The 14,015-nt window shown below is 39.6% G+C and overlaps 1 protein-coding gene across 2 annotated transcripts in view; it reads right to left on the bottom strand.

Moving 5' to 3' along the window:
* Positions 1-13,478, bottom strand: part of uggt2 (UDP-glucose glycoprotein glucosyltransferase 2) — a 37,547-nt gene extending 24,069 nt beyond the window's left edge. For both annotated transcript variants that reach the window (XR_003294949.1, XM_026295211.1), the window contains exons 1-20: positions 13,401-13,478; positions 12,833-12,983; positions 11,851-11,933; positions 11,591-11,721; positions 9,709-9,821; positions 9,349-9,526; positions 8,252-8,348; positions 8,098-8,170; positions 7,829-7,929; positions 7,248-7,347; positions 6,732-6,792; positions 6,361-6,452; positions 6,044-6,194; positions 4,617-4,736; positions 4,285-4,370; positions 4,028-4,163; positions 3,636-3,767; positions 3,342-3,506; positions 2,654-2,777; positions 2,463-2,561 (exon numbers count right to left, since the gene is read on the bottom strand). Coding sequence is in view for 1 of the 2 variants with exons in the window: in XM_026295211.1 (XP_026150996.1) it covers positions 2,463-2,561; positions 2,654-2,777; positions 3,342-3,506; positions 3,636-3,767; positions 4,028-4,163; positions 4,285-4,370; positions 4,617-4,736; positions 6,044-6,194; positions 6,361-6,452; positions 6,732-6,792; positions 7,248-7,347; positions 7,829-7,929; positions 8,098-8,170; positions 8,252-8,348; positions 9,349-9,526; positions 9,709-9,821; positions 11,591-11,721; positions 11,851-11,933; positions 12,833-12,957 (2,167 nt within the window). In the remaining variant the exon portion in view is untranslated. The remainder of the gene's footprint in view (positions 1-2,462; positions 2,562-2,653; positions 2,778-3,341; positions 3,507-3,635; positions 3,768-4,027; positions 4,164-4,284; positions 4,371-4,616; positions 4,737-6,043; positions 6,195-6,360; positions 6,453-6,731; positions 6,793-7,247; positions 7,348-7,828; positions 7,930-8,097; positions 8,171-8,251; positions 8,349-9,348; positions 9,527-9,708; positions 9,822-11,590; positions 11,722-11,850; positions 11,934-12,832; positions 12,984-13,400) is intronic.
* Positions 13,479-14,015: the final 537 nt, after the last annotated feature.

Here is a 14,015-nt window from a genome sequence, read left to right as displayed (position 1 = left end):
CCCTGTGCTCAGTATTGAGTAGAAGCACCCTTTTGAGCTAGTACAGCCATGAGTCTTCTTGGGAATGATGCAACAAGTTTTTCACATCTGGATTTGGGGATCCTCTGCCATTCTTCCTTGCAGATCCTCTCCAGTTCTGTCAGGTTGGATGGTGAACGTTGGTGGACAGCCATTTTCAGGTCTCTCCAGAGATGCTCAATTGGGTTTAGGTCAAGGCTCTGGCTGGGCCAGTCAAGAACGGTCACAGAGTTGTTCCGAAGCCACTCCTTTGTTATTTTAGCTGTGTGCTTAGGGTCATTGTCCTGTTGAAGGGTGAACCTTCGGCCCAGTCTGAGGTCCTGAGCACTCTGGAAGAGGTTTTCTTCCAGGATATCTCTGTACTTGGCCGCAATCATCTTTCCTTCAATTGCAACCAGTCGTCCTGTCCCTGCAGCTGAAAAACACCCCCACAACATGATGCTCCCACCACCATGTTTCACTGTAGGGATTGTATTGGGCAGGTGATGAGCAGTGCCTGGTTTTCTCCACACATACCGCTTAGAATTAACACCAAAAAGTTCAATCTTGGTCTCATCAGACCCGAGAATCTTATTTCTCATGGTCTGGGAGTCCTTCATGTGTTTTTTGGCAAACTCTATGGAGGCTTTCATGTGTCTTGCACTGAGGAGAAGCTTCCGTCGGGCCACTCTGCCATAAAGCCCCGACTGGTGGAGGGCTGCAGTGATAGTTGACTTTGTGGAACTTTCTCCCATCTCCCTACTGCATCTCTGGAGCTCAGCCACAGTGATCTTTGGGTTCTTCTTTACCTCTCTCACCAAGGCTCTTCTCCCACGATTGCTCAGTTTGGCTGGACGGCCAGGTCTAGGAAGAGTTCTGGTCGTCCCAAACTTTTTCCATTTGAGGATTATGGAGGCCACTGTGCTCTTAGGAACCTTGAGTGCTGCAGAAATTCTTTTGTAACCTTGGCCAGATCTGTGCCTTGCCACAATTCTGTCTCTGAGCTCCTTAGGCAGTTCCTTCGACCTCATGATTCTCATTTGCTCTGACATGCACTGTGAGCTGTAAGGTCTTATATAGACAGGTGTGTGCCTTTCCTAATCAAGTCCAATCAGTTTAATTAAACACAGCTGGACTCCAATGAAGGAGCAGAACCATCTCAAGGAGGATCAGAAGAAATGGACAGCATGTGAGTTAAATATGAGTGTCACTGCAAAGGATCTGAATACTTATGACCATGTAATATTTCAGTTTTTCTTTTTTAATAAATTTGCAAAAATTTCTACATTTCTGGTTTTTTCTGTCAAGATGGGGTGCTGAGTGTACATTAATGAGAAATAAAATGAACTTTTTTGATTTTGGCAAATGGCTGCAATGACACAAAGAGTGAAAAATTTAAAGGGGTCTGAATACTTTCCGTACCCACTGTAGATATGGTGATTGTGAAGGCCATTAGAGCACATTGAATGTTGTCATGTTTGTGAAATCAGCTTGAGATGACGTGTGCTTCATCAGAAGTGAAGTAAAGAAAGCTCACCCTGTCACATCAATCAATTGTTCCACAGTTAAAGTCACTTCGATCACATTTCTTCCCCATTCTAATGTTTGTTCTAAACAACACTTGGGCCTCTTGATCATGTGTGCATGCTTGTGTGCACTGAATTGCTACAACATGATTGACTGTAATATTTGCATTGAGAAGCCGGTGAACAGCTGTAGTCAGTAAAATGATCACTGAAACTCCAAAGTACCAGTGGAGGACAATGTATTTTTGAGCTCTGAGTCAACCTTAATGCTTATGTGGTTTTTAGAAAGAGCTAGTTATACTTTAAAAGAGTCTTCACCCTGCTTACACACTGACAGACGAAAGCGAGAAGGAAAATGCGATACAGTCATTACAGTGAACGTTGAGTTCGCGTGCGAGGGGTTAGACAGATGAAGACATCTGGCAGAGAGTTGAGTATATTAGAGAAGAATTGTGCCACCTGTCATACTTATATTCCCCTCAGCCAGTCAAGCAGTCAATCCGTCAGTCAGAAAAGCAGGTAGTCAGGCAGTCGGCTAGTCCACTGAGTGGGGATGGCAATCATCCTCCTTAGTCTCACTGAGACAACTACACTCTGGGCCTGAGCAGTGAAATATAGCTCTGACGCTCATTTAGGCTATTGGCTGAAAGCCAGTAAGCAGACCCAGCAATTATCTTGCTGGAGGCGCAGCCTGTCTGTCTTAACAAAGGTCAATTTCATACTTTAATAGATCAGCAAAGTAATATAGGCTTCTTTTTGTTCAGATGCTTCCATTTTACAAATTTTCAACAAGCAAATGCACTATGACAGTTCCACAAGAAGCAAATGCTTGAATAAGTTAATATTGTTGTAAGTCCCTGAGCTACTGAAAATGACCTGTGCATAGCAGAAATGTGTTAAGTGGAAAAACAACATATGAAAGAACAGGTAATGTCTTACCAGTGTTTGTAAAGTATTTCATTCTCTTAGCCATTACTGCTGTCTTGTCTCTGGTGTCCAGGAATGAAAACATAGTTGTGTCTTCCCAGTCATCTACAACTAAAAATGATAAAGTAAAGAAAAAGTAAAAACATCAGGGGAATGCGGATAATGAATCAGTATTGGATGGTGAGATGAGTAGCACAGGTCACCTGGTGTGGCAGTGAAGTCAAGGTACTTTCGGTCAGTGCTAAGAATAAGTGGGTTTATCCGGGGAACCACATTGGGCTGCTCCATTAAATAGTCCACCACATCTGAGCTCTCACTTAGCTGACCCTGTTGGCAAAGTCAGCATTACATTAATGAGAACTTCAATCCATGAGGAAACATTGGATCTTGTATATGTCCATATTTGAACAGTAAACATGCAATGAAGTGTAAAGGTCTATAAGTACAATGAACTGAAAATTTCTTGGGTTTCTTTCCAGCAAATATCACAAAAAGCAAGTTGGCCATTAATCAGTTAGTTACCAAGCTTTTAATTATTTATCACATTGCATTAAACACAAAAATAGCCCAGTTGTAATCTATATGCTATATTCTGCTGCTGCAATAAAGCAGTTTTCATTCAGATGTAATGAAAATATAATCTAATAAATATATATCTTATAGCATATGTGTCTCTTTTCTTATGAAACAGTGTCAACATTAAATCACTGGCTAACATCTAACCATGACCTCAGTCTAGTATGCAAAAAATTATATTATGCAGAGCATACTATGGTACCATTTTTTAGTGTTTGTTTACTTCAACTCCTCCATGTGCATTACTGTAATTGATCTACTTCATTGTACAAAAAGATTAAACTTTGGTGGGTTAAATATAGAGAGATGCTGTACCATGAAGACAGCTCTCTGGAAGGTGGTTGTGGCATCCATTATGCGCTGTAGGATGATGGTTTCTAGCTCATCTGGCTCCATCTCATCTGGACTCAAAGGGACTCCATTAAATAAAGCCAAAGGTAGGGCATGCAGCCCACTCTTTTTGTAGAAGAGGGCACCATCCTGAAGCAAACAAAACATCTACTGAATCCTATGCTTCTGCTCATAATTAATCATTCGGTAAGTTATAATTCTTATTTCTATTGAACACAAAGACAAAAGACAGAAATGTTTAATTAGCTGGTTCCTTACCTTTCTTTTGTCGTCATACTCCGAATCTACACCTAGAATCCTTTTAGCATTCGCCTTAGGGAACTTTCTCTTCACATAAGCAGAGAGGGTATCAACAGACAGCGTCTCCCCAACATCTACCTTACTGTACAGCTGCAAAAGAGTGGCAAGTCACTTCAGATTTGACCCTCACTGCCACTGTCAATAATTTCCAACTCTGAAAGAGCTGATACCAGGGACGAAATCCCACTGACTCATCTGGTCCAATAATGTCTCGAACCGTGGGATAACACAAGGCACAATAAAACAACTGACTTCTAAGGGATGAAGAGATATGAGCGGGCACAGAGTGTGCTTTAGTTATACTCAAGAAGTACTAGCTAAAACAACAGATTTATATATCATGTACTTACTGAGACCATGGACATCAGAGCCTGGGATAAATCATACTCGTCTGCAATGTAATTCAGTAGTCTATAAAATCCAACTCCTGCATCTGAGAAGCCATCAATATCATCTTTGGTGTTGACAACAAACACAAATCCAATTCTACAGAAAGGGGACAAAACCAGGTATTCAATTTACAAGTAAGATGAAAATTACTATCTAGTAAAGATTATAAATACTGAGAATGGACACACAGAACAGCAGTGGACATGGGAGAAATAACCTGAGTGGAATCTTATGTTTGTAGAAGAGATCTGCTAGTTTCACCAGTTCAACACTTTCTTCCTGTGCAGGGTCTAGGAACAGCACCTACCAACAAAGCAATAATCAGGTTAACAGATACAAAAATACACCCAGTCTCAGACTATTTTGATAATGGCCTACATCGAATAGTACTAACTAAAATGTCATAATAGCAAACAATCCACAATTTGAGAGAGTTTGTGAAACAAGAGTTTCACAAATGTTTCGGGACTACACAGCAATGCAGAACTTTCTCAGCTCAGTCCCTTCAGCCCACTACTTCTTAGCATTTCTGTTCTTCTGAATACTCACCAGATTGAAAAAATTGCGTCGGATCTGCCGAATGACTCCAGGAAATGTGGCTCTGAGGAGCTCCTGTACACCTGTTGGCCAACTGCGATACATTGAGTCATTCTCTATATCATTTATCCACTGGAGGACAAAAACAAATAATATTCATGAGTTAAGTGACAATAAAAGAACAACAACCCTGGAACAGAAAGTGATTCAGTATCTCATTCAAGGACAATTCAGACTTCTGCAGTAGGATGGTGTTTTGTTTTTGAATTACTACATATCCTCTGTGGTTATGGCAATAGCAATTACTATACTAAAAAAATCCTACAGAATTTTTTTTTCCATAGGGCTTTTTAGAGTTATTTATTAAGTGTTTTTTCAGTACACAGATCAAAAAGAACTTGAGACACCAAGTTATAATCAGGTGGTTTAGTTGGGCCTATAAGTAACTACTTCTTTTGCTTGTGTTTTTCATTCTGCCTTTGTAACGTCTAGCAGAACAATCCTCTCCCACCACTCCAAATGCCAAACACACATTTATGTTTGTTCATGTTGAATTTCCCATTCTGGCATTGCTGACTTTCTGGGCGTGACTCCATTGTTAACAGCCACTACATCCTGTATTTAACATTCAGTCAACGTGCTGATAAGCCTATCATATTTATCAAGGGTTATATCTTATATCACATTAAAAGATTTTTAAATGCATTATTTCTTTCCTGTTACATTTAATTTCACTGGAATATTTAGTTACAAAGTGTAAAAAGGTGTATGAATTCAAATTAAACTTTATCTAGAGTAACTTGGCTGTTAGCAGACCTGCAATTTCATACATATAAACATACATATAAAGTGTGTTTAGATGAGTTGGCTGCAATTTTAATGTTGCACGGCAGATCATGTGTTATAAGCCAATTTGTACACGTTTGACCAGAATCACAAATGCAAAATTATCAATCACTGCTGACCAATCGGGCACTAAAAGTGGTCTTTCGCTCTATAACTATCAAGTCTCCCAATGGTGTCATTTTATTTTATTTATTTTTTTATTTTCACATTAGCTCTCTAACACTCTCTGCATGTCTCTTTGTTTCAGACACACTTATTGAACATATTGTGTCTCTTGAAGGAGAAGCGTAAGCAGACATTACAGACATTTTTGGTTGAATGTCAACATCTTCATTTCTTTGGCATTTTTATAGTACTTAGAATATTAAAATGGCCAGAAGGGCCAAAATGATAAGTTGCAGGTTTTTAATTTGATAGCTTTCCTTGGCTAAGTTCCCAGTTAATAATTGAGGTTTCTGGCAGGCTCGAGACTATTGCAATAGCTTGATGAATGATTCACTAATTCACACCCTGGTGAAAGTACACAATGAAGAAAAACACCTGCTGCTGATCGGTAGTTGGCCACATGAACAATTCAACTGGATAGGACTCACCATTATAGCTGGATGTCTGATATCCAATGCATAGTTGTCATCCACAGCATTCACAGGTAACCTCAACAGCTTGCCCTGTTGTTCTCCCTTTATACCTAGGTTATGAAGCCCCTCCAACACCCTCGCCTCTCCTCTGAGAATGTCCAAAATGCTGTAAATGCAAAACCGCATGTTAACTTTCTATACACACATTTACCGTATTTGTGTGGCAGTAGCTTTAAATTGCAGCCAACTCTGATCTTGTTGCAACAGATCAAGCTTTCTGGACAGAGCACAGAGCACAGGCAGACCACCAATCCCTCCTGCTGAGTTTCTACCTGAAAGGGTTGTGAATGTCCAGATCGATGTGAAGCCCGTTGATGAAGAGCTCCCCGTCTCCTGGGTGAACACCAATGGTTTCACTAAGATGCTGAAAGAACGAGCTCAAAGTGTTAGTCAAATGCCAAAACCCCAACCTTTAATGTCTGATCTTTTGACAAGATGTGCACAGAGACTACAGAAGTACGTAGAAAGAAGAAACAGCATAGTGACTAGGAGAAATGTATGAATAAAATGTCAAGTATGATTCTTTAACGCTATTTATTTTAAACAGATTAGACTCTCTTAAATAAAATCTGTGTAATACCTAAGGATGTTATTGAAGAAAACCTTCTGCACTATCGTGGGAATGCTGCTTATGATATCATACCTTTTGGTTCTCCTCAATTTCTTTTCTCATTTCCTGCTTTACAGCCACTCTTGTCAGTGATCTGTGGGAACAGTAAAACATGTACAGTCACCATCAGCTTTTACCACATCCCCAGCCAGCAGTAAAATGCCACTTTTAATCTCCAAAAAACCTGTGGGCCCTCAAGATGGTATGTTTGCAGTCAATTCCCTGTAAACACCAGACTCTTACTCAGCATTTTTAGGTGTTATTACAAGATGCCTGCGCCAAAACAAGCAAACATCAAAAAAGCTGATTAGATCTCTGTGTAACAGATGTATTTATTTTGGAGGTAACAGGTGTCACAGGCAAGAATAAGAATGTTCAAACAAGTGGGTTTGTAAAAAGCATATTTCATTTGCCATTAAATAAAATTGTTTGTTGTGAATAGATTCTCGCACTGTAACACAGAGTAGAGCTCCCAAAGCTTGATTTTGTAATAGTACCAAATGTTTTAGCCAGTCAGGCAGAAAGAGAAAATAAGATGAATTTTCTTACCTGGCTTTGCTTGGAAAGTTCTGACTGAGCTCTCTCATGAGCTTCAAAGCATCAAACTTTGGCACTGACATGATTCTGGCAGCTGCCTGGAAACTTAAATCTGTGGATATCAAATAATAAACTCAACACTGATACATCTACAAACACGCATGATGTTTAGACATCAATTAAATCCATGCAAGACACTCCAAGGATATTCCATAGAAAGTGCTAGTGGGCTGTGTTAGTGACTGCACACAGTACAAAGGAACACAAAATTGCCAGCATCAAACTGTATAATATTTGGTTAAACAACGAAATTTCCACATTACAGTCTTTATGCATTAAATTGAATAGTACTGAGTTGTTTGAACATGTAAAAGAAAAGAGAAGATCACTGATGGCATGACACCAATATCAACAATGATAAAAGAAAACAATAACGCAAACAAAACTATTACTATTACTATAAAAAAAATAAATAAAAAAAAAAAACAATTTACAGATTTGAAAAGGAGCAGGAACAAGTACAACTTCTTCATTCCAACTGTACTGATGAACTTCTTTTGAAACAATGAATACCTGAAACAGAAAAATAATACCTTGCATTTCCCACACTTTTAGAGGAGCCATGTCATTAGTACTCTCCAGAAGATGTTTGCGAAGCTCAACAAGTTGCTCCTGCAGCTCAGGATGAGATTTCCTTAAAAGACATAATTGAAAAATACAAAGATACAAATATAACACAATGATTTCTTTTTGTTTCTTAATGAAGTCATACAAAGCACAGGATCACCATCAACAATAACATAAAATAGGAGGCTTTAAAAAGTCTTTATAGCAATTAACATGGTATTGTTTAGATACTTACTTTAATGATCCAAAAAGGAATCCTTGGACTTCATCGTTATCATCATCCTCAGCTTGTGTAACTGTCTTCGAATCTATAAAGCACAAGAGTTTTGTTTAATTGCCTTGGACACTGTGAGGTGCAGGACAGGATGTTTGACAAGTCAGTAACCGACCTTTGACTTTGGTGTCATCTACAGCTTTGTATTCTGTGCTTTTGACTGCCAACTCAACACCATACCCAGATAAAAGCATCTTCTGTGGCTTTGGATCCTGCAGTGGTGAAAAGAAGAACAATGCTTTAAATTTAACAGTTGTATTTACATTTACAAAAGTCATCAATTATCAATAGCCCCAGACCTATCCTGTGGCATAAGGCCAATATTATGTGGACGTTTCAAAGGATGCCACCTTTCCAATAAATAAAAATCAGTCAAAATGTAACTGTAACTGGTGGAACTGTCTAGAAGCAAGAGCTTAGCAACATTACAGTAGTCCAAGTGTTGACACACAACAGAGTAGTCCCCACCAACAATCACTAAGATCCAAATTAGTTCTAGAATTGGTCAGGACGAGACATTTTTGCAAAACACAGACTTAAGATCATTATGCACAATGCCAAGATTTAGCTGGAAAAGTGTAAAATAGTGTCTTACTGGCAGCCTTACATATAAATTTGAGAAGAACCAGTCTGGAGAACCAGACTTGTCTGAATGTAAAGTGCAACTGTACAGTGAGGAGGGATAGTGCTGAGGCTGTTTTGCATGATTTGCACATTTGGTTGAGAGGAAAAGACCATCTCTCCAAGCTAGCTTGACCAAAATCAGTATCCGGTTTATTGAATAGGGGTGTATTCTTCAAGTAGCCACATTCTTTTGTTTGTCTATGCACGATCTCCTAACTGCATCTGTTGTGTAGACTTAACAAAGGACTGTTCAATACTACAGTAAAACTATAAAAGTACCCTTCCAGTAGGAAGAAGATGAAAAAACAGTACAGGAATGGATTTGCTGACATTCTCGATATTGTCACCCTCAATCTAAACACTGCCTCAGTCTTTCACAGGTACAATCAGATGACTTTAATACCTACACACCTATACTTTTTCCAGCACACATTTTACTCCTGTATCTCAAGATTTTAAGCCAATCAAAAACTGGAAGAGCAGGAATAGTTAGAAAACCAGCAGGACAGTGGGCCTTGAGGACCAGGATTGGTGACCCCTGAGTTAAACTAGTAAATAGCCAGCAGGGAGAAGCATTGTAGTACTCACCGCTACAAAATGGCGAAGCACATAGACAAGTGTGCCCTCTTCAGCCTTTTCTGACAGAACCTTATGAAACGAGCTGAACTTCTTGGTTCCAATCTCAGCATAAAGGATCACAACTGGCACATCTGTTTTAATGACCCCTGGGTATCTATGATCATTCTTGTATAAATATGGTTTTGGCCTGCAAACATTTGGCAAAATAGAACAATATATCGTCATAACTTTTATCATTTCTATATTCATCAGAGGTGAAAGCATCAAAGAATAAAATAATAACAAAATAACCACATGAACTTTTCCTCTAGTTCTGCTCTAAGGGTGCATTTAATGAACAGAGAGGAAGACAGTGCCATTCACCGTTACCTGCCCGCAGCTGCCTTCAGGAGCTTCTTAATGTCCTTGGTACTGCAGCTATGTTGACCATGAATGGAGACAAAAGCAGGGCAAGCCTCAGGTGGAGGCTCATCACTGGCTATCTGTTAAGAGCAGATGTGAGAGAAATGGTCCATAACAAACTGGCTACAAAGTAATGTAACTCCAGCTAGAATCTTGTGTTTTGTCCATGTGAACACAGCAATGAGATGCAGCTTGAAAAAAAAAAAGAAAAATACAAGATGACTAATGTTTGACAAAGTCCAGCTCGAACTTCTCACTATTTAATATGGACTAAAGATAATCAGTTAATTTTGAACCCTGATTTATTTTTTCTCAATACTCTCCAGCAGTCACCACACCAATTTACACAGCGAGGCACAGGATTTCACTTCACCTGCAAAAGGCTGTTAATCACTCAAAAATTTCACACATTTTAAAATGAGAGAAATTCATCAACTGGTGCATTAGTGTCACCAAAATGAAATTTCTCCTTATTATTGCTGTAACTAAGACAATTGAAAGGCTAACGCTAAGAAATGTATATACAGAGTGCAATGAAATCGCAGAGGGACGCTCAGTATTAGTAATTCAGCTTTAGTCTACTGCTACATAGGTAGTGGTAGCCATTTAAATCCCATGTCAGATAAGCATGTGACTTCACATATCTTTCAGCATGTACCAGTCATGTATTTTCCATTTAAGCAGTAACATAAAATGTACAGTTGAAAAAAATGTGTACATGTAAAGAAACTTCAGCTAAGATTGGGCAAGAGGAGGGGGCACTTCCTAGATAGACCCCCAGTCTATCACAGAGCTGACACAGTGGCAGACACCGTGACCAACACCTATATTCACACCTACGGGCAACTCAGAGTCACCACGTAGCCTAAGTCCAAACTGCATGTCTTTCCACAGTGGGGGGAGCCCACGCAGACAAAACTCCACATTAAAAAGCCACAGGGTTGAACGTGATTCAAACTCAGAATCTTCTCACTGTGTGGCAAAAATCCTAACCACCAAAACATCATGCCACCCACCTTCACAACCACAACTCCCATTTTGGGCCACAGCTTTTCACCTGCATCATGTTTCTCCCTGTGGGGAAAAAAGCTTTGGGACTCTGTTCTAGAGGACTCACATGGAGGACTTCCTCCTCTATCTTCTTTCCCTTCCAAACCATCATGAAACTACACCCATTTCTCTAGCATGACCAGGATACTGCCCAACTTTGATGCATGTCTGCCCCCACATTCAGGAATTGTTGAACCTAAAACTTCCCCTATAGCATATATAATTTTCAGAAACATATAAGCCAAATATTACAACAGGAGACAGGCTGAACTAAAATAGCTGATGGAACTTTCTGATTTAAAATTAATTAAACATTTTGAAAAATATCTGCAAGTTTAGAGAGAATATAGAATATTTGGCATATGTGGTGATGCACACAGAAGAGGTTGCAGAATGCATCTGAGAGAGAGAGAGAGAGAGACAACAAAAAGCAGTCTAATCGGTTTTGAACACAGACACTAACTAGATTCATCACCAGATCAATTACAGATAATTAAGCTTACACATTTGGATTCTGTGAGAAACCACAAAGATATACAAGTTCTGTGGTGAGAAAATGAGTTATCGATGTGGAGTTTTAAACACTGTGATTCAAGAATAATGAGTGTCATTTAAAGACTTTGCCAAAGCAATTGAGAAAAACTGCAAGTAAAACCTGCAGAGCAATCTAGGTCAAGATTAGGATAAACAGAAAATCTAACTGCCTCTAACAAGAAATGGATGTTGCTCTCTTGTATTCTCAGGCTGCTTTCGAGAAGGTTATAATAGTTAAATCCATGCTGTTTTGACCGCTACGTACCTGCTGGGATGCATGAACAGCTGGTGAGTAGGACCGCAGCGCCAGAGCAAATTTGAGCAGATTAACTTGAAGATCTGTGAGAAACTGGCCAGCCTTCTTAATGATCAAATTGTAGTATGAGCGCACAGACTCTGTAAGACACATCAATATTTGAAACAGTGAGAGTCTCTGAAAGAAGTATACCCGTCATGTAAAAATGTTTAAAATCTGTTATTGTACACCCCTAAACTGAAGTAATTGCTTTGTTTCGCATGCCATACCTCCTTGTTTATATACAGTCAACTCTTTCACAGTATCAGCAAACTGCCAGAATTTCTCATTCCCATCTTCTCCAATAAATTCGCTGTGCAAGAGAAAATGAAACTATTAGTCAGCATTAGTCAGTACGTACAGCATGTACATAAGTAACAATATCCTCACTGCTCAACAACATAATTTTAGATTTTCTGGTAATAACTGTTTCAGGTTTGTTTCCTATCTTGACTCCCTAACGTGTGCTGTACAGCATCATATAGTACTGTACAGGCCACACAGGTATGCTGTGGGTCTTGATTACAATTTGAATTTTTTCATATGTTAATGATTTTAACCAACTGTTCATAAAGAACTTTAGAATTAACCTTGTAAACAATATTTAACCCCTTAATGGAAAATATTAAAGAGTAACTAATATTCTTACTCTGTTATATTTATCTATTACAAGGACACTTGTTGGAAGTTATTTACCCAATTGTTAGGGCATTAGGATGGCTATTTTGGCTGATGAAAAGTCTGGTGAGACTGAAAACAAACTTATACCATCCATGACCAAAGTAATAAATAAATACATATAATAAAATAAAAGTTACAACAGTCTAGCTTGTTTCTAGTAGCATCTAGGCATTAAAACAGGTTTCATTTGAAACATTTGTATTTGAAATTTAACCAGTACAATGGAGACAATGCCAGTGTTACTGCATGAAAAAATGCTCATGCTCATTCAATGGCAACATCTCTTTACAGAGACAGTACCAGTGTTTGCTGGACAAACCACATCCACAGATCAATATATTACAGTATCCACAGATCCCCATTAAAACTGTTGAATGTGTGGTGTATGGAAACTACCTGACCCCCAACCTCTCTGGACAACGTCACCCTCCCCTCACAAATCCCACTTTTAAACCCTGGGTGCAGCCCTGGGAGAGGCCTCATGACCCCGACCCCGATTCGTGAAAGACATACATGTCCTTGGATTAGTACCTTGTTTCCAGAAGGAAAGGTGTCATGCTCCACTTGGCTTTCAGACTGGCAGTGACGCCTTTGGGTGCTGATCTGACATAACGAATGCTTAGCAGAAACAGTGACAACACAATAATGGTTCTCATTATCACCGATGCGACGTATCATGGACCTACAGCAAGAGCAAACAGAAAGCAAAGGGGTCAGTACAAGTCCTCTCCCCTTTGCGAGGTGCCAGTCAGTGCCACGTAGTTACTCCAAGTTATCTCCACCACAACACTGCTGCATGGAGATTTTTTTTTTTTAAGAAAAAAAACATAAAAAGCCAAAAATGTGGGGTTATGGTTTAGTAGAAGATGTCTGATAAATGGACCTTGTGTCCGACAGACCCGAACGCGTCTTGACGGAAAATAACGAGCGTTGAGCCGGTTAAGTTAACGTTAGCTGTAGCATAAACAGCCAAGCCGTGATTGAAAACGGTACACTAATGCGATTTATCGAGCAAATGTCGCCGCTTTACAAATAAGTCTCAGTGGAATTAGAAGTAAAGAACCGCTGGTTACTGTGTTTCCAAGAATATATCGCTCACCCAGATATTGATGCTAACCGCTTCCATACAGAGCAAAGCGCTTCAGGTAGGTATTTTAGGCAGCCAGTACAGTTAGAGAGTCGGCCTACAGGGGTGGCTGCCGCTAACCGCTACTCCCGCCTCAAACAACCGCAAGACCAAAAATAACCTATAGCTCTAATTATTTTTAGGCATAGATTATCAGGTTGTTTTCGTGGGGAAATTAGCGACAGTGAGTGAAAAATTAAATAATCCTCAATTGTAAAGAGGGAATTTAATCTGGCACGTCGGCAGACACCTACGGAGACTGGAGCTGAATCTTAAATATTTGCCCACCAATGAGACACTGGAGCATGTCACAGGCAGGCTTTTTGGACTACAAACACATAGATCTACTATAATGAGATGAAAAGATTATACAAAAACGGGTCTCTGCTTTAACCTGTCCAGCGTGTACCCCTGCCTTTCACCCAAAGAGAGCTGGGATAGGCTCCAGCAGATCTCTGTTACCCTGGTAAGGAACAAGCAGGTATAGATAATGGATGGATGGATGGATGGATGGATGGATGGATGGATGGGTCTCTGTATATACACTCATGGCCTGACGGTGGGATATTGTTATTAGGTCAATTTGTA

Source organism: Mastacembelus armatus, chromosome 21, assembly GCF_900324485.2.
Source record: "Mastacembelus armatus chromosome 21, fMasArm1.2, whole genome shotgun sequence".
NCBI lineage: Eukaryota > Metazoa > Chordata > Actinopteri > Synbranchiformes > Mastacembelidae > Mastacembelus > Mastacembelus armatus.
This window is presented reverse-complemented; position numbering and strand designations above follow the sequence as displayed.